General features: G+C 45.1%; 1 protein-coding gene across 1 annotated transcript in view; it reads right to left on the bottom strand.

The window, feature by feature from the left end:
* CALB2 (calbindin 2) overlaps positions 1-25,194 on the bottom strand; it is a 132,482-nt gene that overhangs the window by 15,304 nt on the left and 91,984 nt on the right. Inside the window, exons 6-9 of the mRNA XM_068260820.1 lie at positions 19,728-19,805; positions 15,933-15,988; positions 14,271-14,310; positions 9,510-9,563 (exon numbers count right to left, since the gene is read on the bottom strand). Of these exons, the coding sequence (XP_068116921.1) occupies positions 9,510-9,563; positions 14,271-14,310; positions 15,933-15,988; positions 19,728-19,805 (228 nt within the window). The remainder of the gene's footprint in view (positions 1-9,509; positions 9,564-14,270; positions 14,311-15,932; positions 15,989-19,727; positions 19,806-25,194) is intronic.

Below are 25,194 nucleotides of genomic sequence, written 5' to 3' on the forward strand. Positions count from 1 at the left end.
GATTCTCACATTGCGTTTATTTTGTGCTGAAATGTTGCTCACATTGCGTTTATTTTGTGCTGACATGATTCTCACATTGCGTTTATTTTGTGCTGAAATGTTGCTCACATTGCGTTTATTTTGTGCCGACATGTTTCTCACATTGCGTTTACTTTGTGCTGACATGATTCTCACATTGCGTTTATTTTGTGCTGAAATGTTGCTCACATTGCGTTTATTTTGTGCTGAAATGTTGCTCACATTGCGTTTATTTTGTGCTGACATGATTCTCACATTGCGTTTATTTTGTGCTGAAATGTTGCTCACATTGCGTTTATTTTGTGCTGACATGTTTCTCACATTGCGTTTATTTTGTGCCGATATGTTTCTAACATTGCGTTTATTTTGTGCCGACATGTTTCTCACATTGCGTTTACTTTGTGCTGACATGTTTCTCACATTGCGTTTATTTTGTGCTGACATGTTTCTCACATTGCGTTTATTTTGTGCTGAAATGTTGCTCACATTGCTTTTGCTTTGTGCTGACATGTTTCTCACATTGCGTTTATTTTGTGCTGACATGATTCTCACATTGCGTTTATTTTGTGCTGAAATGTTGCTCACATTGCGTTTATTTTGTGCTGAAATGTTGCTCACATTGCGTTTATTTTGTGCTGACATGTTTCTAACATTGCGTTTATTTTGTGCCGACATGTTTCTCACATTGCGTTTACTTTGTGCTGACAGGTTTCTCACATTGAGTTTATTTTGTGCTGACATGTTTCTCACGTTGCGTTTATTTTGTGCTGACATGTTTCTCACATTGCGTTTACTTTGTGCTGACATGTTTCTCACATTGCGTTTATTTTGTGCTGACATGTTTCTCACATTGCGTTTATTTTGTGCTGAAATGTTGCTCACATTGCTTTTATTTTGTGCTGACATGTTTCTCACATTGCGTTTATTTTGTGCTGACATGTTTCTCACATTGCGTTTACTTTGTGCTGACATGTTTCTCACATTGCGTTTATTTTGTGCTGACATGTTTCTCACATTGCGTTTATTTTGTGCTGACATGTTTCTAACATTGCGTTTATTTTGTGCCGACATGTTTCTCACATTGCGTTTACTTTGTGCTGACATGTTTCTCACATTGCGTTTATTTTGTGCTGAAATGTTGCTCACATTGCGTTTATTTTGTGCTGACATGTTTCTCACATTGCGTTTATTTTGTGCCGACATGTTTCTAACATTGCGTTTATTTTGTGCCGACATGTTTCTCACATTGCGTTTACTTTGTGCTGACATGTTTCTCACATTGCGTTTATTTTGTGCTGACATGTTTCTCACATTGCGTTTATTTTGTGCTGACATGTTTCTCACATTGCGTTTATTTTGTGCTGAAATGTTGCTCACATTGCTTTTATTTTGTGCTGACATGTTTCTCACATTGCGTTTACTTTGTGCTGACATGTTTCTCACATTGCGTTTATTTTGTGCTGACATGTTTCTCACATTGCGTTTATTTTGTGCTGACATGTTTCTCACATTGCGTTTACTTTGTGCTGACATGTTTCTCACATTGCGTTTATTTTGTGCTGACATGTTTCTCACATTGCTTTTATTTTGTGCTGACATGTTTCTCACATTGCGTTTATTTTGTGCTGAAATGTTGCTCACATTGCTTTTATTTTGTGCTGACATGTTTCTCACATTGCGTTTATTTTGTGCTGACATGATTCTCACATTGCGTTTATTTTGTGCTGAAATGTTGCTCACATTGCGTTTATTTTGTGCTGAAATGTTGGTCACATTGCGTTTATTTTGTGCTGACATGATTCTCACATTGCGTTTATTTTGTGCTGAAATGTTGCTCACATTGCGTTTATTTTGTGCTGACATGTTTCTCACATTGCGTTTATTTTGTGCCGATATGTTTCTAACATTGCGTTTATTTTGTGCCGACATGTTTCTCACATTGCGTTTACTTTGTGCTGACATGATTCTCACATTGCGTTTATTTTGTGCTGAAATGTTGCTCACATTGCGTTTATTTTGTGCTGAAATGTTGCTCACATTGCGTTTATTTTGTGCTGACATGATTCTCACATTGCGTTTATTTTGTGCTGAAATGTTGCTCACATTGCGTTTATTTTGTGCTGACATGTTTCTCACATTGCGTTTATTTTGTGCCGATATGTTTCTAACATTGCGTTTATTTTGTGCCGACATGTTTCTCACATTGCGTTTATTTTGTGCTGACATGTTTCTCACATTGCGTTTACTTTGTGCTGACAGGTTTCTCACATTGCGTTTATTTTGTGCTGACATGTTTCTCACATTGCTTTTATTTTGTGCTGACGTTTCTCACATTGCTTTTATTTTGTGCTGACATGTTTCTCACATTGCGTTTATTTTGTGCTGAAATGTTGCTCACATTGCTTTTATTTTGTGCTGACATGTTTCTCACATTGCGTTTATTTTGTGCTGACATGATTCTCACATTGCGTTTATTTTGTGCTGAAATGTTGCTCACATTGCGTTTATTTTGTGCTGAAATGTTGCTCACATTGCGTTTATTTTGTGCTGACATGATTCTCACATTGCGTTTATTTTGTGCTGAAATGTTGCTCACATTGCGTTTATTTTGTGCTGACATGTTTCTAACATTGCGTTTATTTTGTGCCGACATGTTTCTCACATTGCGTTTACTTTGTGCTGACATGTTTCTCACATTGCGTTTATTTTGTGCTGACATGTTTCTCACATTGCGTTTATTTTGTGCTGACATGTTTCTCACATTGCGTTTATTTTGTGCTGAAATGTTGCTCACATTGCTTTTATTTTGTGCTGACATGTTTCTCACATTGCGTTTATTTTGTGCTGACATGTTTCTCACATTGCGTTTATTTTGTGCTGAAATGTTGCTCACATTGCTTTTATTTTGTGCTGACATGTTTCTCACATTGCGTTTACTTTGTGCTGACATGTTTCTCACATTGCGTTTATTTTGTGCTGACATGTTTCTCACATTGCTTTTATTTTGTGCTGACATGTTTCTCACATTGCTTTTATTTTGTGCTGACATGTTTCTCACATTGCGTTTATTTTGTGCTGAAATGTTGCTCACATTGCTTTTATTTTGTGCTGACATGTTTCTCACATTGCGTTTATTTTGTGCTGACATGATTCTCACATTGCGTTTATTTTGTGCTGAAATGTTGCTCACATTGCGTTTATTTTGTGCTGAAATGTTGCTCACATTGCGTTTATTTTGTGCTGACATGATTCTCACATTGCGTTTATTTTGTGCTGAAATGTTGCTCACATTGCGTTTATTTTGTGCTGACATGTTTCTCACATTGCGTTTATTTTGTGCCGATATGTTTCTAACATTGCGTTTATTTTGTGCCGACATGTTTCTCACATTGCGTTTACTTTGTGCTGACATGATTCTCACATTGCGTTTATTTTGTGCTGAAATGTTGCTCACATTGCGTTTATTTTGTGCTGAAATGTTGCTCACATTGCGTTTATTTTGTGCTGACATGATTCTCACATTGCGTTTATTTTGTGCTGAAATGTTGCTCACATTGCGTTTATTTTGTGCTGACATGTTTCTCACATTGCGTTTATTTTGTGCCGATATGTTTCTAACATTGCGTTTATTTTGTGCCGACATGTTTCTCACATTGCGTTTATTTTGTGCTGACATGTTTCTCACATTGCGTTTACTTTGTGCTGACATGTTTCTCACATTGCGTTTATTTTGTGCTGACATGTTTCTCACATTGCTTTTATTTTGTGCTGACATGTTTCTCACATTGCTTTTATTTTGTGCTGACATGTTTCTCACATTGCGTTTATTTTGTGCTGAAATGTTGCTCACATTGCTTTTATTTTGTGCTGACATGTTTCTCACATTGCGTTTATTTTGTGCTGACATGATTCTCACATTGCGTTTATTTTGTGCTGAAATGTTGCTCACATTGCGTTTATTTTGTGCTGAAATGTTGCTCACATTGCGTTTATTTTGTGCTGACATGATTCTCACATTGCGTTTATTTTGTGCTGAAATGTTGCTCACATTGCGTTTATTTTGTGCTGACATGTTTCTCACATTGCGTTTATTTTGTGCCGATATGTTTCTAACATTGCGTTTATTTTGTGCCGACATGTTTCTCACATTGCGTTTACTTTGTGCTGACATGATTCTCACATTGCGTTTATTTTGTGCTGAAATGTTGCTCACATTGCGTTTATTTTGTGCTGAAATGTTGCTCACATTGCGTTTATTTTGTGCTGACATGATTCTCACATTGCGTTTATTTTGTGCTGAAATGTTGCTCACATTGCGTTTATTTTGTGCTGACATGTTTCTCACATTGCGTTTATTTTGTGCCGATATGTTTCTAACATTGCGTTTATTTTGTGCCGACATGTTTCTCACATTGCGTTTACTTTGTGCTGACATGTTTCTCACATTGCGTTTATTTTGTGCTGACATGTTTCTCACATTGCGTTTATTTTGTGCTGAAATGTTGCTCACATTGCTTTTGCTTTGTGCTGACATGTTTCTCACATTGCGTTTATTTTGTGCTGACATGATTCTCACATTGCGTTTATTTTGTGCTGAAATGTTGCTCACATTGCGTTTATTTTGTGCTGAAATGTTGCTCACATTGCGTTTATTTTGTGCTGACATGTTTCTAACATTGCGTTTATTTTGTGCCGACATGTTTCTCACATTGCGTTTACTTTGTGCTGACAGGTTTCTCACATTGAGTTTATTTTGTGCTGACATGTTTCTCACGTTGCGTTTATTTTGTGCTGACATGTTTCTCACATTGCGTTTACTTTGTGCTGACATGTTTCTCACATTGCGTTTATTTTGTGCTGACATGTTTCTCACATTGCGTTTATTTTGTGCTGAAATGTTGCTCACATTGCTTTTATTTTGTGCTGACATGTTTCTCACATTGCGTTTATTTTGTGCTGACATGTTTCTCACATTGCGTTTACTTTGTGCTGACATGTTTCTCACATTGCGTTTATTTTGTGCTGACATGTTTCTCACATTGCGTTTATTTTGTGCTGACATGTTTCTAACATTGCGTTTATTTTGTGCCGACATGTTTCTCACATTGCGTTTACTTTGTGCTGACATGTTTCTCACATTGCGTTTATTTTGTGCTGAAATGTTGCTCACATTGCTTTTATTTTGTGCTGACATGTTTCTCACATTGCGTTTACTTTGTGCTGACATGTTTCTCACATTGCGTTTATTTTGTGCTGACATGTTTCTCACATTGCTTTTATTTTGTGCTGACATGTTTCTCACATTGCGTTTATTTTGTGCTGAAATGTTGCTCACATTGCTTTTATTTTGTGCTGACATGTTTCTCACATTGCGTTTATTTTGTGCTGACATGATTCTCACATTGCGTTTATTTTGTGCTGAAATGTTGCTCACATTGCGTTTATTTTGTGCTGAAATGTTGCTCACATTGCGTTTATTTTGTGCTGACATGATTCTCACATTGCGTTTACTTTGTGCTGACATGTTTCTCACATTGCGTTTATTTTGTGCTGACATGTTTCTCACATTGCGTTTATTTTGTGCCGATATGTTTCTAACATTGCGTTTATTTTGTGCTGACATGTTTCTCACGTTGCGTTTACTTTGTGCTGACATGTTTCTCACATTGCGTTTATTTTGTGCTGACATGTTTCTCACATTGCGTTTATTTTGTGCCGATATGTTTCTAACATTGCGTTTATTTTGTGCCGACATGTTTCTCACATTGCGTTTACTTTGTGCTGACATGATTCTCACATTGCGTTTATTTTGTGCTGAAATGTTGCTCACATTGCGTTTATTTTGTGCTGACATGTTTCTCACATTGCGTTTATTTTGTGCCGATATGTTTCTAACATTGCGTTTATTTTGTGCCGACATGTTTCTCACATTGCGTTTATTTTGTGCTGACATGATTCTCACATTGCGTTTATTTTGTGCTGAAATGTTGCTCACATTGCGTTTATTTTGTGCTGACATGTTTCTCACATTGCGTTTATTTTGTGCCGATATGTTTCTAACATTGCGTTTATTTTGTGCCGACATGTTTCTCACATTGCGTTTATTTTGTGCTGACATGTTTCTCACATTGCATTTACTTTGTGCTGACATGTTTCTCACATTGCGTTTATTTTGTGCTGACATGTTTCTCACATTGCTTTTATTTTGTGCTGACATGTTTCTCACATTGCTTTTATTTTGTGCTGACATGTTTCTCACATTGCGTTTATTTTGTGCTGAAATGTTGCTCACATTGCTTTTATTTTGTGCTGACATGTTTCTCACATTGCGTTTATTTTGTGCTGACATGATTTTCACATTGCGTTTATTTTGTGCTGAAATGTTGCTCACATTGCGTTTATTTTGTGCTGAAATGTTGCTCACATTGCGTTTATTTTGTGCTGACATGATTCTCACATTGCGTTTATTTTGTGCTGAAATGTTGCTCACATTGCGTTTATTTTGTGCTGACATGTTTCTCACATTGCGTTTATTTTGTGCCGATATGTTTCTAACATTGCGTTTATTTTGTGCCGACATGTTTCTCACATTGCGTTTACTTTGTGCTGACATGTTTCTCACATTGCGTTTATTTTGTGCTGACATGTTTCTCACATTGCGTTTATTTTGTGCTGAAATGTTGCTCACATTGCTTTTGTTTTGTGCTGACATGTTTCTCACATTGCGTTTATTTTGTGCTGACATGATTCTCACATTGCGTTTATTTTGTGCTGAAATGTTGCTCACATTGCGTTTATTTTGTGCTGAAATGTTGCTCACATTGCGTTTATTTTGTGCTGACATGTTTCTCACATTGCGTTTATTTTGTGCTGACATGTTTCTCACATTGCGTTTACTTTGTGCTGACATGTTTCTCACATTGCGTTTATTTTGTGCTGACATGTTTCTCACATTGCTTTTATTTTGTGCTGACATGTTTCTCACATTGCTTTTATTTTGTGCTGACATGTTTCTCACATTGCGTTTATTTTGTGCTGAAATGTTGCTCACATTGCTTTTATTTTGTGCTGACATGTTTCTCACATTGCGTTTATTTTGTGCTGACATGATTCTCACATTGCGTTTATTTTGTGCTGAAATGTTGCTCACATTGCGTTTATTTTGTGCTGAAATGTTGCTCACATTGCGTTTATTTTGTGCTGACATGATTCTCACATTGCGTTTATTTTGTGCTGAAATGTTGCTCACATTGCGTTTATTTTGTGCTGACATGTTTCTCACATTGCGTTTATTTTGTGCCGATATGTTTCTAACATTGCGTTTATTTTGTGCCGACATGTTTCTCACATTGCGTTTACTTTGTGCTGACATGTTTCTCACATTGCGTTTATTTTGTGCTGACATGTTTCTCACATTGCGTTTATTTTGTGCTGAAATGTTGCTCACATTGCTTTTGTTTTGTGCTGACATGTTTCTCACATTGCGTTTATTTTGTGCTGACATGATTCTCACATTGCGTTTATTTTGTGCTGAAATGTTGCTCACATTGCGTTTATTTTGTGCTGAAATGTTGCTCACATTGCGTTTATTTTGTGCTGACATGTTTCTCACATTGCGTTTATTTTGTGCTGAAATGTTGCTCACATTGCGTTTATTTTGTGCTGAAATGTTGCTCACATTGCGTTTATTTTGTGCTGACATGTTTCTAACATTGCGTTTACTTTGTGCTGACATGTTTCTCACATTGCGTTTACTTTGTGCTGACATGTTTCTCACATTGCGTTTATTTTGTGCTGACATGTTGCACACATTGCGTTTATTTTGTACTGACATGTTGCCCACATTGCGTTTATTTTCTGGTGTCTTGGGTAACTGTTGCTGCATTTATTATTTAATGGTCATAGTTGGCTATGTTTGCTGCTTTGGGGTTACGGTATACTATTAAATAGCATCACAGAGTTTCTGCACACCCATGATGCGAATCCTCCATGGCGTAAACACTGCTTTCTTATGCCTCGCTGCTACATCATTATGCTAGCTCCGCCCATACAATGTCATCGCCACGCCCATTTCTCGGCGCTGCATGCGCCGCAGCCCCCGTTTTGGGGCCCCCGCCCCAGGTTGAACCAACAAAAAGCTGGTCACTCTAGCTAAAGAGACACTGTAACAAAATAAAAACACCCCCGAGGAGTACTTACGTTGGGAGGGGGAAGCCTCTGGATCCTAATGAGGAGGATTTCTACATCCTCCTAAGCCTCAGGGATCCAGCGCTGTATCCCCCAAAAATACAGCCAACAAGTATGTCGGCGCGCAGGTGCAGTAATGCCTGCAATATTTACCTACCGCAATCTGCACAGGCGCAGTACAGCAGACCCAATCGGGCTCAGCTATTTTTGGCCTGATCGGAAAGCTGCTACTGCACCTGCGCAGGATTGCAGTAGGTACATATTTACCTCGCTGGTGTTCGGGGGCTGCCAGCGCTGGATCCCGGAGGATGAGGAGGACGAGATTAGGATCCAGAGACTTCCCCCTCCCGAGGTAAGTACCCCCCAGGGGCTGTTTTTTTTTTGTTACAGAATTTTTTAAGTTAAAAGCTGGGCCCTTTGTTACCGGGCAAGAGGCTCCCCAGAGTTCATATGTGTCCTAACTCTGGCCCTATAACATGCATAGTGCAAACACGCAAGCATTCATTGCCTCAACCTATCTAAAGAGTAGAAGCTCATATCCTGATGTCCTCTCTTGGGGCTGATAGAACTTCATACTAATCCCAGCCTCTATGCGGTGTGTGACTAGGCAAGAGAATGTATCTCTTTGTAAGGAAGGAAGACCCCGGCTTTTAACTTATCTGTAGGGATAGCAGTGGTGACGGGGCGATTGGTTTGCATGAAAGCAGGGCAGTTTCTAGGCTAAATTGCGTGAGGGTTTAAAAATTGCGCCCCCTTCCCCCCCCCCCACCCCCGTGGACTCGGGAACCCTTACTCTTTAGGAACAGAAACACAGCCACAGGTCACAAGTAGATCTGCCTACTTTCTAGTGACCAGCCGCTCATCCAGGAGGAAGCAGGAAAACACCCAGGCGAGGAGAGCCCGGAAAGCCGACTCCTCCATGGGTGCCGCGCACTCACAGCCTGCAGTACCGCTACAGGACATCAGGTGTCATCACGTGGTGGTGACGTGATGATGACTTGAAGTCTGACGCAGGCAGCCTAGGAGGAGTCAAGGAAGGTGATCGCGCTGGTAATTCTTCTTTCTTCTCCCATTTACCTGCACCTCGCGTCACCAGCACCCTAACGGTAATGTCCTTCTGCCTGCGCCCCCCTTCATCTACTTGCTGGTCTGCGCCCAGTGCGGTCGCCCTGCCCGCACTGCCCAAGAAACGGCCATGCATGAAAGCATTTGCATGTGATGTGTGCAAAGGGTGGACTGATTTTGCTCCATTCCTTTTACATAGTAATCAGCACAGTGCAATAATACAGTCGTCTCCGCATTACCTTGTCATAGAAGTTGAATATTGCGTTGAACTCGTCACAGCTCAGCTTCATTCCCTGTAAAATATTCACATGTTATATTCTCCTACCAGATGACATCATCAGGTGACATCATGCATGGCTTACACAGAAAAATACATTTGCAAATGCATTAGTGTATTTAATCATTAATTAGTAAAGAGAACCTAAACCAAAGGAGGAAAAAAGAGTGTCACTTACCTGGGCCCCTGCAGCCGCCCTGTGCCCGCAAGGTCTATCAACAATACTCCGGTCACCCAGCCGCGGTTACGTTTCGTTTTGCCCCGACTGGCCACTGTGCCTGTGCAGCCTTAGCAGCGCACACCCTCATTCACGCTTGATTTTCTTCTACTGCGCCTGTTCAGGACGCTCCCAGCGACGGGAACGTGAAAGAGGACGTGCATGGCCGGGGCTGAGCAGGTGCAGTGGCCACTGACTGGCCATTCGGGGCAAAACGAAACTTAGCCATGGTGGGGGACTAAGGGATTGTAGTTTTAGTGTTTCTGCTGAATGACATTTTTTTTAAACTAACTCTTCTCTGCCAGGCAACAGTGTTATGGCTGTAATTCCCTATTAGTGAGGATTGCTCTATGGTCACACTGGGCCCTGACTGGAGAGAAACAGTAATTTGCATAACTAAATGTTGAACCCTTTCACGCAGAGAAAGAAAAAAAGGAACATAGCATAGTTATTTGTGTGCTAGGCACAGTACATACACGTCTATCTCATCATGTCACATGTCACGGGTACACTTAAAATGATGGCGCATTAATCTCTATTGCAAAGGTAGGAGGCCTTGTATTCACAATGCATACCGCCTGTTGCAGCCAGCTTCCTCAGGCTCAAAAGGTCTACACTGAATGGCCAAAAAATTAGACGCACCCTGTAATAACGATTTGGTCCACCTTTAGTGCTGATCACAGCCGATCTTCCTCTTGGCATGGACTCATTAGGATGCTGATAGCATTGCTGAGGAATGTTGGCCCTGCTGACATAATGGCAGCTCTAAGTTGGGTCAGATTGGATGGTGACCTTTCCAAGCTTTGAAGTGATCTTTCTGCTCTGCTCAGTAGGATTGAGGTCAGGGGACTGAGCTGGCAATGGAAGCAAGTTATACTCTGATTGATGCTCCTCAAACCAATTTGAGACTGATCGAACATGCTGGCAAGGGCCTACAACGCGTCTTTTGCTATTTTTTTGTGATACCAAAGGCACTCTTGATGGCCTCCTGCTTCCAAAGTCCATCCTTTACAAACTCCGTCTTATTGTGTGTTGGGATATGCTTTATGATGCACCTGCATTGAATTCAGCTGTAATTTGTCATGCAAAGCAAGAGAAGGATCCGCAATGTAATTTGTCATGCTGTTGCCCTTCTGTTGCTGCGGACTATGCGTCACCTCTCTCGTTCACCAGCCTATTTCGACCAGAATAATCCATAGCGCTTGAAGTTTTTTTTCTTATCTGCTACTCTCTAAACACCCGAGATAGTGTTGGGCAGGTCCGTTGTTCCAGAGACGCAAGCACCAGCTCTTCTTGTACTGTCCATCATCCCTTGTTTAAAGTGTAACGGTCGGGCATAACATCAAAAATCAATTCTTTATTTTTATCTGGTAAACAATAAGGATGCTAACCAGGCAATCCAAAAGTTAAAATCTCTATTACTTTTGTTTATAAATGATCATTCCCCAGTTTCCCTGACTCTTATTTGGTACGTTGCCGCAAAAAGGAAGTTGCAGGGCATGCTGGGTTGTCCTTTTTTGCTTCTGTACATTAGTTAAGTCTCAGGGGAAATAAAGAAGTAAAAAAAAGACAACCCAGCATGCCCTGCAACTTCCTTTGTGCGTCAACGTACCAAATAAGAGTCAGGTAAACTGGGGAATGATCATTTATCAACAAGAAAAGTAATAGTGATTTTAACATTTGGATTGCCTGGTTAGCGTCCTTATTACTGGTTTACCAGATAAAAATAAAGAATTGATTTTTGAATTTATGCCCCACAGTTACACTTTGATGTCACGTAAATCTTTCCTCTTACCCATTCTGACATTAACCTCCATGACAACTACGTCAGCCAAAGCTGAGCGATCCTCATATAATCAGCTCTGCGTGGTTACATCACACTACGACATCATTGGACTGGTTTACTTTCAAATAAGGGGTGTCACTAATTTTTTGGCCACTCACATCCCGATTTGTTGAAGCATAAGCATCTTTTTTTCTTTAGACTTTTTAAATCTGTGGAATGTGTTATACTGAACTTGTCAAAGTCAATCTATTACTGTGACCCGAGAAATCATATAATATATTTTTCATTAATTGAAATCATAAAAATATGTTCGAAAACCATCTACACAAATATTGAACACTCCTAACAAATAAATATCTACGGTATGTGGCAAGACTTTATTTGAGATGATGTTATTCACAATAAGGGCCCTTTCCCATGGATTGCCTTCTGATCCGGCTACGATGTGATTTACTGATTACAAGGGCATAGTACATACCTCCCAACTTTTTGAGATGAGAAAGAGGGACACTTAAGCCACGCCCATACCACACCCCTGATCACACCCCTGGCACACCCCCTAACCATGAATACCATAAAGATTTCACAAGAAAAATATGTTGTTTTATACCTCAAACCACACTGGTCCTTTCTATCCTGGTTCATTTTCCTTCATAGTAACATTTTACAATTAGTAATATATCAATTTATAGGATGGGAATAAAGTTTAGAGTCAAACACATTTTTCAGTAGATAAATATATAGATTTACATAGAAAGAGGGACAAAGTCCTGAAAGAGGGACAAATGAGGAGGAAAGAGGGACAGAGGGACAGGGCTCCCAGAGAGGGACAGTTGGGAGCTATGATAGTACGAGAAGATATTGTAAAGTTTTTATTATCACCCAGGGGTTATTATAGTATGTTGAAGACATTTTGTCCGTCATTATTGGTCCCTAAGTGCATAATGTTGAAAAAAAACATCAGCTGATTGTATCCTTTATTCCTTACAGGCTGTGCCAGAAGTGACTAAAGTGTGAGATGGAAAGATTGAGGCTGGCGGTGTGATAAAGTTCCTGCATCTGAAGGGTAATAGTGCCCGGGAAATTCATGATAAGATGATGGCAGTGTATGGAAATGATTGCCCATCTAATTACACTACTGTGAGGTGGAAAAGGAATTTCCAAAGTCTGTCACAGATGAGCCAAGACCTGGATGACCATCATTGATAGACCATGCAGCCACAGTGAGGAGAGTGGAGTGTTTAATCCTGGAAGACGGATGAACAACCATCCAAATGATCCTGAATGAAACTGGCCTCAGTTATGGTAGTGTGTGGAGAATGCAGGGTGCATTGGGAAAATTGCAATCACATCACGTTTGCAATGTGGATTGGGATTTTCACTGTGAAAGGGCCAAAGGGGTGAAATACAACCACCACCTTCCATAAGTGGGGTACATGCTGCGTTCACGTGACCCCCTGCGTCAGGTCATAGTCACACTGCTGCGTTCACGTGACCCCCTGCGTCAGGTCATAGTCACACTGCTGCATTCACGTGACCCCCTGCGTCAGGTCATAGTCACACTGCTGCATTCACGTGACCCCCTGCGTCAGGTCATAGTCACACTGCTGCATTCACGTGACCCCCTGCGTCAGGTCATAGTCACACTGCTGCATTCACGTGACCCCCTGCGTCAGGTCATAGTCACACTGCTGAGATCACGTGACCCCCTGCGTCAGGTCATAGTCACACTGCTGCATTCACGTGACCCCCTGCGTCAGGTCATAGTCACACTGCTGAGATCACGTGACCCCCTGCGTCAGGTCATAGTCACACTGCTGAGATCACATGACCCCCTGCGTCAGGTCATAGTCACACTGCTGAGATCACGTGACCCCCTGCGTCAGGTCATAGTCACACTGCTGAGATCACGTGACCCCCTGCGTCAGGTCATAGTCACACTGCTGAGATCACGTGACCCCCTGCGTCAGGTCATAGTCACACTGCTGAGATCACGTGACCCCCTGCGTCAGGTCATAGTCACACTGCTGAGATCACGTGACCCCCTGCGTCAGGTCATAGTCACACTGCTGCATTCACGTGACCCCCTGCGTCAGGTCATAGTCACACTGCTGAGATCACGTGACCCCCTGCGTCAGGTCATAGTCACACTGCTGAGATCACATGACCCCCTGCGTCAGGTCATAGTCACACTGCTGAGATCACGTGACCCCCTGCGTCAGGTCATAGTCACACTGCTGAGATCACGTGACCCCCTGCGTCAGGTCATAGTCACACTGCTGCGATCACGTGACCCCCTGCGTCAGGTCATAGTCACACTGCTGAGATCACGTGACCCCCTGCGTCAGGTCATAGTCACACTGCTGAGATCACGTGACCCCCTGCGTCAGGTCATAGTCACACTGCTGAGATCACGTGACCCCCTGCGTCAGGTCATAGTCACACTGCTGAGATCACGTGACCCCCTGCGTCAGGTCATAGTCACACTGCTGAGATCACGTGACCCCCTGCGTCAGGTCATAGTCACACTGCTGAGATCACGTGACCCCCTGCGTCAGGTCATAGTCACACTGCTGAGATCACGTGACCCCCTGCGTCAGGTCATAGTCACACTGCTGCATTCACGTGACCCCCTGCGTCAGGTCATAGTCACACTGCTGAGATCACATGACCCCCTGCGTCAGGTCATAGTCACACTGTACAATCATCTCCCACCTTACCTGGAATTTCAGTAAAAAGTTCTCCTGTACAGGAAGCAGCCTGGAACAGAGAAGAGAGGAACATAAAGTCTGCAGTAATACTGGTGGGGTATGTGTCTCTATGTATAATAATAATAATAATAATACTCTACAGAGGGGTGCTGCTTGTCCCAGGCAAACAAAGCGGCCGCTCAGGGCCTCAGCCACAGCAGGGGCCTCCCATTCTGCCAGAGCCTCCCTGTCTATGACTTGTACAGCCGCCGCCTCCCGTCACTCACACACAGATCAGCAGCAACGTGAAAGGGCAGAGCAGTGCAGTGACCGCGGAGTACAGTTTAGATGAGGAAGTGATGTCATTGCGCACTTCCTGCTTTTGACATGTGCTGCACGGTTAGGTCCTTTTTCCACTAGCAATTGCCCAACCACAACCTTACACTACCACTGCAGTTGTGGAAAAATAAAAAAATCAAAATGTGCTAATGGAAAAGGGGCACCGCGATTTACAGGTTAGTGGCAGCGCACTAGACAACACAAATAACATTTATATCGCGCTTTTCTCCTGGCAGACTCAAAGCGCCAGAGCTGCAGCCACTAGGACGCGCTCTATAGGCAGTAGCAGTGTTAGGCCAGAGCTGCAGCCACTAGGGGGCGCTCTATAGTCAGTAGCAGTGTTAGGGCAGAGCTGCAGCCACTAGGGGGGGCTCTATAGGCAGTAGCAGTGTTCGGGAGACTTGCCTAAGGTCTCCTACTGAATAGTTGCTGGCTTACTGAACAGGCAGAGCCTAGATGCAAACCCAGGTCTCCTGTGTCAGAGGCAGAGCCCTTAACCATTACACCATCCAGCCACTAGCAATCTGCAAAACGCTGGCGATCCACTTTTTTAAGTAAATCGTGGCTAGTGGAAAAGGACCAATACTGTCGCCACTATCTGATCTGCAGGTGTGTGAGTGGCGGGGTGGGGAGGCAGCATGAAGCTACATACCCCCACTGACACCAATGCCCTATAATGGGGAACTCCTCTAGCTACCAATACTAGTGGTGGCTATATATACCGGGGGGGGGGGGAGGGTGGTACAGCTTTGGCTACCTAGTGTTTTATGGGAGAAGGGGCGTCTGACTGGGGGGACAAGGCCACACATTATGTGCTGCTTGGGGCCACAACAACCTTGGCAGCACCCCTGAATCTACACCATTTGTGCCATTTTATCACATTTTATATCTTTAGACACAGAAATAAATAGAAGAGCTGGGAACCCTTCACCCTCCGGCCCCACCCCCCATTGACCTGGACATCACCCTCCGGCCTGCCCCATTTACCTTGACGTTACCCTCCGCCCGCCCCCATTTACCTGGACATCACCCTCTGGCCTGCCCCCATTTACCTGGATGTCACCATCCGCCCCACCCCCATTTATCTTGACATCACCCTCTGGCCCACCCTCATTTACCTAGACGTCACCCTCCGGCCCCTCCCCCATTCAACTGGCCGTCACCCTCTGGCCCAGCCCCATTTAACTCGATGTCACCCTCCAGCCCCGCCCCCATTTACTTGGATGCCACCCTCCGGCCCCGCCCAATTTACCTGGACGTCACTCTCCGGCCCTGCCCCCATTTAACTGGACGTCACCCTCTGGCCCCGCCCCATTTAACTGGACGTCACTCTCCGGCCCCGCCCCCATTTACCTGGACATCTCCGACAAGCAGAGCTTCCCATCGCCGTTCAGGTCAAACATGCGCAGCTGCAGGACAAGATAATGCAATGTCAGTTAGTTACATTACATCGGAAGATAGACCTGTTGGATACATGGAGCTGGCCATACACATATAGATTTACCCCAATGATTCAAAGCAATCGATTCCTTTCTGAAAATAATTGATTCGGAAGGAATTGATTCCTACCATACATTGCACATCAATTTCCTATAGATTCCAGTAGGAAATCTGTTGAAATCGATCGAGCTGCAGAGTTACAGTGTTCAATGCAGTGCAAAGTTATAGGCCATCTATCTGCTAAAAGCCCCCCCCCCCCCACCAATTGTTTTATGTTTTCCATCCTGTCCGGTCGACACTTTCAATCGATATTTAGTCACAATCGATCAAAAATCACTCAATGTGACATTTTGGGGAATCCATTCCCAGCAGATGTATCGGGTGAGAAATGGCCACTTTCATGGTGGGAAAAAAAACTGTTGGTAAAACAAAATAACAAAACAGTTTGTTAATATCTCTGACAAATCTCTCTCTAATCGAATCTGATCGGAGAGAGATCTGTCGGCTGCCCATACACTGCAGACCGATTCCCGATAGATTTCAGCCTAAAATCTCTCAGGAATCAGCCGCGTCCGCCGATTTGCAGCCGTGCTGTAGTGTATAAATCTACATGTATGCGATAATAACCTGCCGTGTTGCAGTGCCAGTCCGTCTCCCGAATCCGCCGCTCTTCCATTAGCTGCATACACACTGCCGGCGCGGCGTATGATGTCACACATGGCGTGCTATGTGCCCGCAGCATGTATGCGATAATAACCTGTCGTGTTGCGGTGCCAGTCCGTCTCCTGAATCCGCCACTCTTCCATTAGCTGGATACACACTGCCGACGTGGCATATGATGTCACACATGGCGTGCTATGCACCTGCAGCATGTATGCGATAATAACCTGTCGTGTTGCGGTGCCAGTCCGTCTCCTGAATCCGCCACTCTTCCATTAGCTGGATACACACTGCCGACGTGGCATATGATGTCACACATGGCGTGCTATGCGCCGGCAGCATGTATGGGGCTGATGGAAGAGCGGCGGATTGGGAAGACGGACGGGCACCGCGACACATGACAGGTCATGTATTATCACACACATGTACATTTATACACTGAGGACACAGCGCCGGGGGTTTAGTCGCTTTCATCGCTGGTCCCGATATCGCTCACCGATACCGCCGCGCACCCGAGCAAGCCGGCCCTACATCTTACAACATGTCCGACCCATTCATGCGACTGACTTCAGCCCGAGTGCAGCATGCCTCAGCAGTGTCGGTCCGGCATGCACTTGGCAGTACCCATTTTCATTTGATTATAATAATTGGAATTGGATGGTTGATCGGCCAACAAGTCTCCGGATGTATGGCCACCTTAACCTTCCTGGCGGTAAGCCCGAGCTGAGCTCGGGCTATGCCACGCAGGAAGATCTCTCAGCCCCTGGTGGGGTGATTTTCGCCATTTAAAGTGCTGTACGCGCAGCTAGCACTTTGCTAGCCACACGCACAGCTTGATCGCCGCCGCTCTGCGGCGATCGCCCGCACGCAGCGGCAGAAGAGGCCCCCCCCGCCAGAGCCCTGCGCTGCCCGGACCAATGAGTTCCGGGCAGCGCTATGGGCTGGATCGGAGGCGTCTGACGTCAGGACGTCGGCTGACGTCCATGACGTCATTCCGATCGTCGCCATGGCGACAGGAGAAGCCAAACAGGGGAGCGCGTTATATACGCGTTCCCCTGTTTGCTATTGATGCCGGCGACGATCGCACTAGAGGGACACATGCGCCCTCTAGTGGTGTTTCATGTAGCTACCACTCTGGTAGCTTTACATGAAACAAAAAAAAAATGTTTTTTTTTAAAAAGGGATTTTTGCCTATTTGGCAAAAAAAATTAACCGCCAGGGAGGTTAACTCGTTTCAGATACGTGTTGGAGATGTGGTGATATGAAGGCAACCTCGCTGCATATATGGTGGGACAGCAAATGAATGAAGCCCTTGTGGAATCTAGTATTTGAGGTTTATTCTAAAGACACAGGAACCAGGAAGAGGCTGTGACCATAGAAACTGCACTGCTCTATCACCAGGGAAACAGGAAAATGTATACTTACCTACCATCATTTTCTTTTCCTGGTGCAACTCTATGTCGTCACACTTCCAACATGGAGGCACCAGGGAAAGAAATGTCACCTTTTACATTACTACTACCAGCTCGGTGCACCTGATGTGTAAGCCGGCTGCCAGTCTGCTACTCTCCTTTACGGCACACACGGAGGAGAGGGATATCTCTGTCAGTTATAGGACAACTGTAGCAAGAGTTATATGGAGGCTGCCATATTTATTTCCTTTTTAAGAGAACCTGAACTGAAAATAAAAAGTCAAAATAACCATACACAGGTCATACTTACCTCTCATGTAGTCCTCAATCTCATTCTCCTCTCTTGCGTCCTGTTTGACCACTGTGATCAATGGAATTCTTTGTCCTCCATTTTGAAAATGGCCATTACCCCCTAACAGCTTCCTGGTCAGCACACTGTTACACTGTAATATCACCCACTGGAGCCATAGGGAAACATGGACATTACCTTGCACATTCAGTTGTAACTGACAGCGGCTGATATATAACTGACAGCAACTGGTATATTTCAGTTCTGACAAAATCTTGTCAGAACTGGAAGGGATCACTGTAATGGCCCACACTCACGGGCAACTTTTTGGGCCTGTCGCCAGCACACCTGAGCGTGTGGGCGACAGGCCGGCGACAGCTCCTCGCCAGGTCCCTCCGCATACACACGCGGAAGAGGGACCAGCGGCGCGACGGAAGCTGTCGCCGATGTTCCTCCTCCCCCCGCCGGAAGCTCCGTATTCCTCAATGGAGGTTGCTGTCGCTAGTCCGCGTACTCACGCGGACTAGCGACAGTTGCGGCGGAGTTGCGGCGGCAACTGTGGCCAGGCGATTGAGCAGTTCAATCGCCTGGCGACATCAGTGACGAGCGACAGTTCGGGGTGCGCGCCCGTGCAACGGAGCATACTCACGGGCGACCTGTCGCCGCAACACGCGCGCGCCGCGCGTTGCAGCGACAATTGTAGCCCGTGAGTATGGGCCATTAGAAGAAAATGGTGAGCTTCTGAGAGGAACTGAGAGTGAGGTTAGTATGTAATATTCATTTGCAGCTACGTCATGTGTTTATTTTAAATAATTTTACTCAGTTCAGGTTCTCTTTAAGCAATACCAGTTGCCTGGCTGTCCTGCTGATCCTCTGCCTCTAGTACTTTTAGCCATAGCCCCTGAACAAGCATGCAGCAGATCAGGTGTTTCTGACATTATTGTCAGATCTGACAAGATTAGCTGCATGCTTGTTTCTGGTGTGATTCAGACAATACTGCCGCCAAATACACCAGCAGGGCTGCCAGGCAACTGGTATTGTTTAAAAGAAAACACATATGGCAGCCTCCATATACCTTTCACTTAAGTTGTCCTTTAAAGCCATGCCTACTTGTTGACCATTAGCCAATGATAGATTCAGAATGACTTGGAGGGGGAAGTGGGGGAGTTGAGCAGGCAGGTGGTGGGTGTTGAGGATCTAAGAATGTGTGCAGTAGTTTTTTTCTGTCTTATATTTTGCACAAAAAAAGGTGCTCCATTGTCTAGAAAATTTTTTGTGAAGAATTAAATACAAATAAAAACATGTTCTGTTGAATGCATAAATCAAACAGTGCCTGGACCTGCTTACAATAGTCTGGGTGTATTCCTGAAGCTTCTTCTCATCGAATGGTCGGTTGGCTTTCTTCAGGAGGTCGGACAGGAAGCCCTGAGGACAGACAATAAGACCACAGACAGTCAGACCAGCAGCGAGTATCGGACAGGAAGCCCTGAGGACAGACAATAAGACCACAGACAGTCAGACCAGCTGCGGGTATCGGACAGGAAGTCCCGAGGACAGACAATAAGACCACAGACAGTCAGACCAGCAGCGGGTATCGGACAGGAAGCCCCGAGGACAGACAATAAGACCACAGACAGTCAGACCAGCAGCGGGTATCGGACAGGAAGCCCCGAGGACAGACAATAAGACCACAGACAGTCAGACCAGCAGCGGGTATCGGACGGGAAGCCCCGAGGACAGACAATAAGACCACAGACAGTCAGACCAGCAGCGGGTATCGGACAGGAAGCCCCGAGGACAGACAAGAAGACCACAGACAGTCAGACCAGCAGCGGGTATCGGACAGGAAGCCCCGAGGACAGACAACAAGACCACAGACAGTCAGACCAGCAGCGGGTATCGGACAGGAAGCCCCGAGGACAGACAACAAGACCACAGACAGTCAGACCAGCAGCGGGTATCGGACAGGAAGCCCCGAGGACAGACAATAAGACCACAGACAGTCAGACCAGCAGCAGGTATCGGACAGGAAGCCCCGAGGACAGGCAATAAGACCACAGACAGTCAGACCAGCAGCGGGTATCGGACAGTAAGCCCCGAGGACAGACAATAAGACCACAGACAGTCAGACCAGCAGTGGGTATCGGACAGAAAGCCCCGAGGACAGGCAATAAGACCACAGACAGTCAGACCAGCAGCGGGTATCGGACAGGAAGCCCCGAGGACAGACAATAAGACCACAGACAGACCAGCAGCGGGTATCGGACAGGAAGCCCCGAGGACAGACAATAAGACCACAGACAGTCAGACCAGCAACGGGTAAAATGATGAAACAATCACTACAGCCAAAAACGCTAAAAATAGAGGCGGTAGGCAGGTAGCGGTGGACTTACCTCCTCCAAGAAGACACAAGATTCTGTCTATGTTATTCAAGAAAGCAATTTTATTTACATTCTCCATGTTTTAGTGTAACGCGTTTTGCAGCATTGACCCAGCTTCATCAGGCAATTAGACAGAGCATATACCAAATGCAGGTGTAGATCACAGCCATGGCGCTACCGCCACTATTTTTTTAAAGGATACCCGAACTGACATGTGACATGATGAGATAGACATGTGTATGTACAGTGCCTAGCACACACATAACTAGGCTGTGTTCCTTTTTTTCTTTCTCTGCCTGAAAGAGTTAAATATCAGGTATGTAAGTGGCTGACTCAGTTCTGACTCAGACAGGAAGTGACTACAGTGTGACCCTCGCTGATAAGAAATTCCAACTACAAAACATGTTCCTAGCAGAAAATGGCTTCTGAGATCAAGAAAAAGGTAAAAGGGGGAATTTCTTATCAGCGAGGGTCATTGTAGTCACTTCCTGTCTGAGTCAGGACTGAGTCAGCCACTTACATACCTGATAGTTAACTCTTTCAGGCAGAGAAAGAAAACAAGGAACACAGCCTAGTTATTTGTGTGCTAGGCACTGTACATACACATGTCTATCTCATCATGTCACATGTCAGTTCGGGTATCCTTTAAGTTTTTAGCTATTTTTATCCTTTTGGTGCCTCTGTTTCTATGAACATTGAGTCCCACCCCTGGTGGAGGCGGAGTTACCTCTACGGAGAGAGACTACTTAATCCTGAGTGAGGTCAGGTCTAATCTCCCCACCTGCATATACAGTGGTTGCATGAGAAGTAACCCTGGTTTGTGAGTATATTCATTCTTGCTTTGAATCACTACAGCCAACTACACTGTGATCGGAGAACTTTCTATCCAGCTGTTTTGCTATGGAAGACCCTGCCTGCTTCGCTATAAGGCCCTGGTGCATGATGGACAATCTATATCATACGTGCAGAAAAGTCACTGAGGCCTGGGGCTTTCTACAGCACCTCTGGCAGAGTTTTTGGATTGCCGACGCTTTGCCAATGAAAGTCAATGGAGGGGAATCCACTAGAGCAATTGCGATTATACTAGCCTCAATCACAATCGCAGATCATGTTGGGAGTGATTGCGCACCAATGTGAAGTCGCTGCACAAAGTGATTTGTGAGACACTGCAGGGTTTGTGCTACCCAGAATCCCCTTCTTTTCCCAGAATCCTTTGCAAGCATAAGATTATAAATTGCAAATCGCTAGCACTAAAATCAAATCGCTTCCAAAATCGAATGGAAATGGCTCCTGAAATCGCTTACAAAATGCTTGCAAAAAAGGCTTGCGATTGAAAGGCCATTATAGCATTAATAACCGGTTACATGACAGACCAGTCCAGAGCTGTTCTGCAGTTTCTGTAATGCATATCAGCACCAAAAACCCAGCAGCATCTCCTTGTCCTCACACGGTTATTCTGATTGTGAGACTTTCTGAACCAATAAAATCTGATTTTTTGGAAAAACACACACAGGGTGCATTTCTCTGTGTTTTACTTCTGTCCTGTGCAAGAGTTCAGGTCCACTTTAAAGAGAGATTCTGGAAGCACAGGGGAGGATGCCAGGAAAAATATAAACATTTTGGGGAGGGAGTTTATTTTAATGACATTCAGCCTGCCCAGCAAGGATAAAGCTGAAAGACGGCCAGCTTCTGCACTTACTGTTTAATCATTCGGGGAACATGTTCACTACATAATATTGTGAAATAATTTGCCGGGCGGATCGCTCAAGACCAGTCTTATCACCCGAACGACAGTCTGTACACATGCCCGATTTGGCGTGCGGACGACTGAACGACGGGACGTTCAAAGGACCCGTCGTTCGGAAAAATCCGACGTGTGTATGGGCCTAAAAGGGCATTCTCCCCCCAGGCTGCCTTTCATTCAGTGATTTAGGGCTGTTCTGGTGTCTGGTGTATTCAAGTTTGTTGTTGTTGTAAGGCAATATGAAACACTAGGCTAGCTGATAAAAGTGCAATTAGAGGGCAGGCAAGCTGGTAAATATACACAGCATGATGCAGAGCTTGCCTGGAGGGTCCGTGGGAAAACATCTGTCTGGTCTCTCCCTATATTGTTATAATGGCTGCATGTGTGGATAAGGTGTTATACAAGTTGAAACGTTTTTGACAGTCCCTAGACTCCAGGAGGGCTGCTTTCCTGACTTGTGTGAGAGACTGGCAGGGACAGGAGTCCTATTGCAGGCAAGTAGCCTCTGTGTGATGTGAGACTGCAATAAAGATGAGCTCTCTGCTCCATCTCAGGCTATTCTTAATTTCTCTCCACTCCTCCTCTCTCTGGGCTAGTGCACGCCAAAATCACAATAGCAATCGCTAGAAATTTGTGAGTGCGATTTTGTGAAGCGATTTTCAGAGCGATTTCTGAATGAATCGCTCAAAAAAATGCTACATGCAGTATAACTGCGATTTTAAAAAAAATCACAACGCTGCTGTGAGAACACCCACATAGGGTAACATTAGCCAAGCGCTTTTCAAATCGCACTTGGTGTGCACCAGCCCTCCCTCATTCACCTTTGTTTCCCTCTTCCCCTAGTGCTGGCTGTGTCTTCTTGTCATACAGGAAAGCTAAATAAAAGTGCAATCCTGGTGAGGCAAAATATTATTATTTAGTATTTATATAGCGCCGCCATCTTCCGCAGATGCATATATCCCTGCATCATATGGCTATCGCTTGCACTATGTGACACTATGTAGCATATTCCACTGAATTGTCCAAACTAAGTCTATCTCCTGTTCCTCTCTTGGGGAGTTGTTCCAGCGCTGTACCCCGTTCACATTTGCTGCTACCAGAAGCCCTCAGAAACACTCGTGTCCTTGAGTACTTCCAAAGATAGGCAGCTCCGTAATACGCCAGCGCACTTTTGTGCATGGGCAGTATGGAGCCACCTGTATTCGGAAGCACTCGGGACATACGTGCTTCTGGACCTTTCAAGAATCCCCCCTTTAAAAATCCTGCGTTTGCCCCTGCAGGCAATCCCCGCCGGTGTCAGAAATTACAGATATTAGGGGTTTTACTGTAATAAGATATCATCAGCATAGAGTGAAATTCGCTCTTCAATTCTGCCCACCTTCAAACCATTAATACCCTCTGCCTGTCTTACCAGTAATCAGGGGGTAACCAGAGGCGTAGCTATGGGTGGGCATGAGGGTACATATGTCCCCAGGTGCAGAACTCTGAGGACACTCAGCACAGCCACTGCACCCCCATGCATGTGAGAGGCGGCTTGCTGGCTGTCCGAAGTGCCCCTGCTTCTCTCCCTCTGCCTGTCTTACCAGTAATCAGGGGGTAACCAGAGGCGTAGCTGTGGGTGGGCATGGGGGTACATATGTCCCCAGGTGCAGCACTCTGAGGGCGCTCAGCACAGCCACTGCACCCCCATGCATGTGAGAGGAGGCTCGCTGGCTGTCCGAAGTGCCCCTGCTTCTCTCCCTCTGCCTGCCTTACCAGTAATCGGGGGTAACCAGAGGCGTAGCTGTGGGTGGGCATGGGGGTACATATGTCCCCAGGTGCAGCACTCTGAGGGCGCTCAGCACAGCTGCTGCACCCCATGCATGTGAGAGGAGGCTGGCTGGCTGCCTGAAGTGCCCCTGCTTCTCTCCCTCTGCCTGTCTTACCAGTAATCAGGGGGTAACCAGAGGCGTAGCTATGGGTGGGCATGGGGGTACTGTAACGATCCGCTCAGCTGCCTGCGCAGGCAGGCAGCCTTTTGATCATTATTCAGGTCTGCATGCTGCAGGACTCTGGAAAGAAGTCCTTCTGTCAGTTTTGCAGCTTGTGCTTGCTGAGGAATTTGCATACGTTGTCATGCAAATTGCCTGGCCACATTCATTGGAGGCGTGTACTATAAGTACTATGTGTGTCCCACAATGCTTCGCTGCTCATAGAGGTTTGTTCCTGCTGGACTCACCTGGAGTGTCAGCCACTGCTATCTTAGTATAGTTAATTCCTGGGGGTTGCTTTAGGCTCCCCTTCTAGCTCAGTCAGGTTGTATTATCTGTATTGCCTGTTCTGTCTTGTCTTGCTTGTTTGCCATTGTCCTGTCCCTATGGTGGTGGACAGGAAATGGTTCTGATCTCCGTTCTTGGAGTATAGCTGGTGCAGCGGTTGCTATCAGCTATCTCTTCTGTTCTGTCTCCTGGGATCGCGCTAGCTACTTTTTGCTAGTGCCGGGGATCCTTCTGTTCTGTCTCCTGGGATCGCGCTAGCTACTTTTTGCTAGCGCCGGGGATCCTTCTGTTCTGTCTTGTCTGTCGCGATTGCGCTGTCACCAGCGGCGGTTGATAGCGAATCGTTCTGTCTTGTTTGGATCGCACTGGCCTCTAGCGGTAGCGGCTGTGGATCCTTCTGATCTGTGTTCCTGCTCGGATCACACTTGCTC

Source organism: Hyperolius riggenbachi, chromosome 11 (assembly GCF_040937935.1).
Source record: "Hyperolius riggenbachi isolate aHypRig1 chromosome 11, aHypRig1.pri, whole genome shotgun sequence".
Lineage (NCBI taxonomy): Eukaryota > Metazoa > Chordata > Amphibia > Anura > Hyperoliidae > Hyperolius > Hyperolius riggenbachi.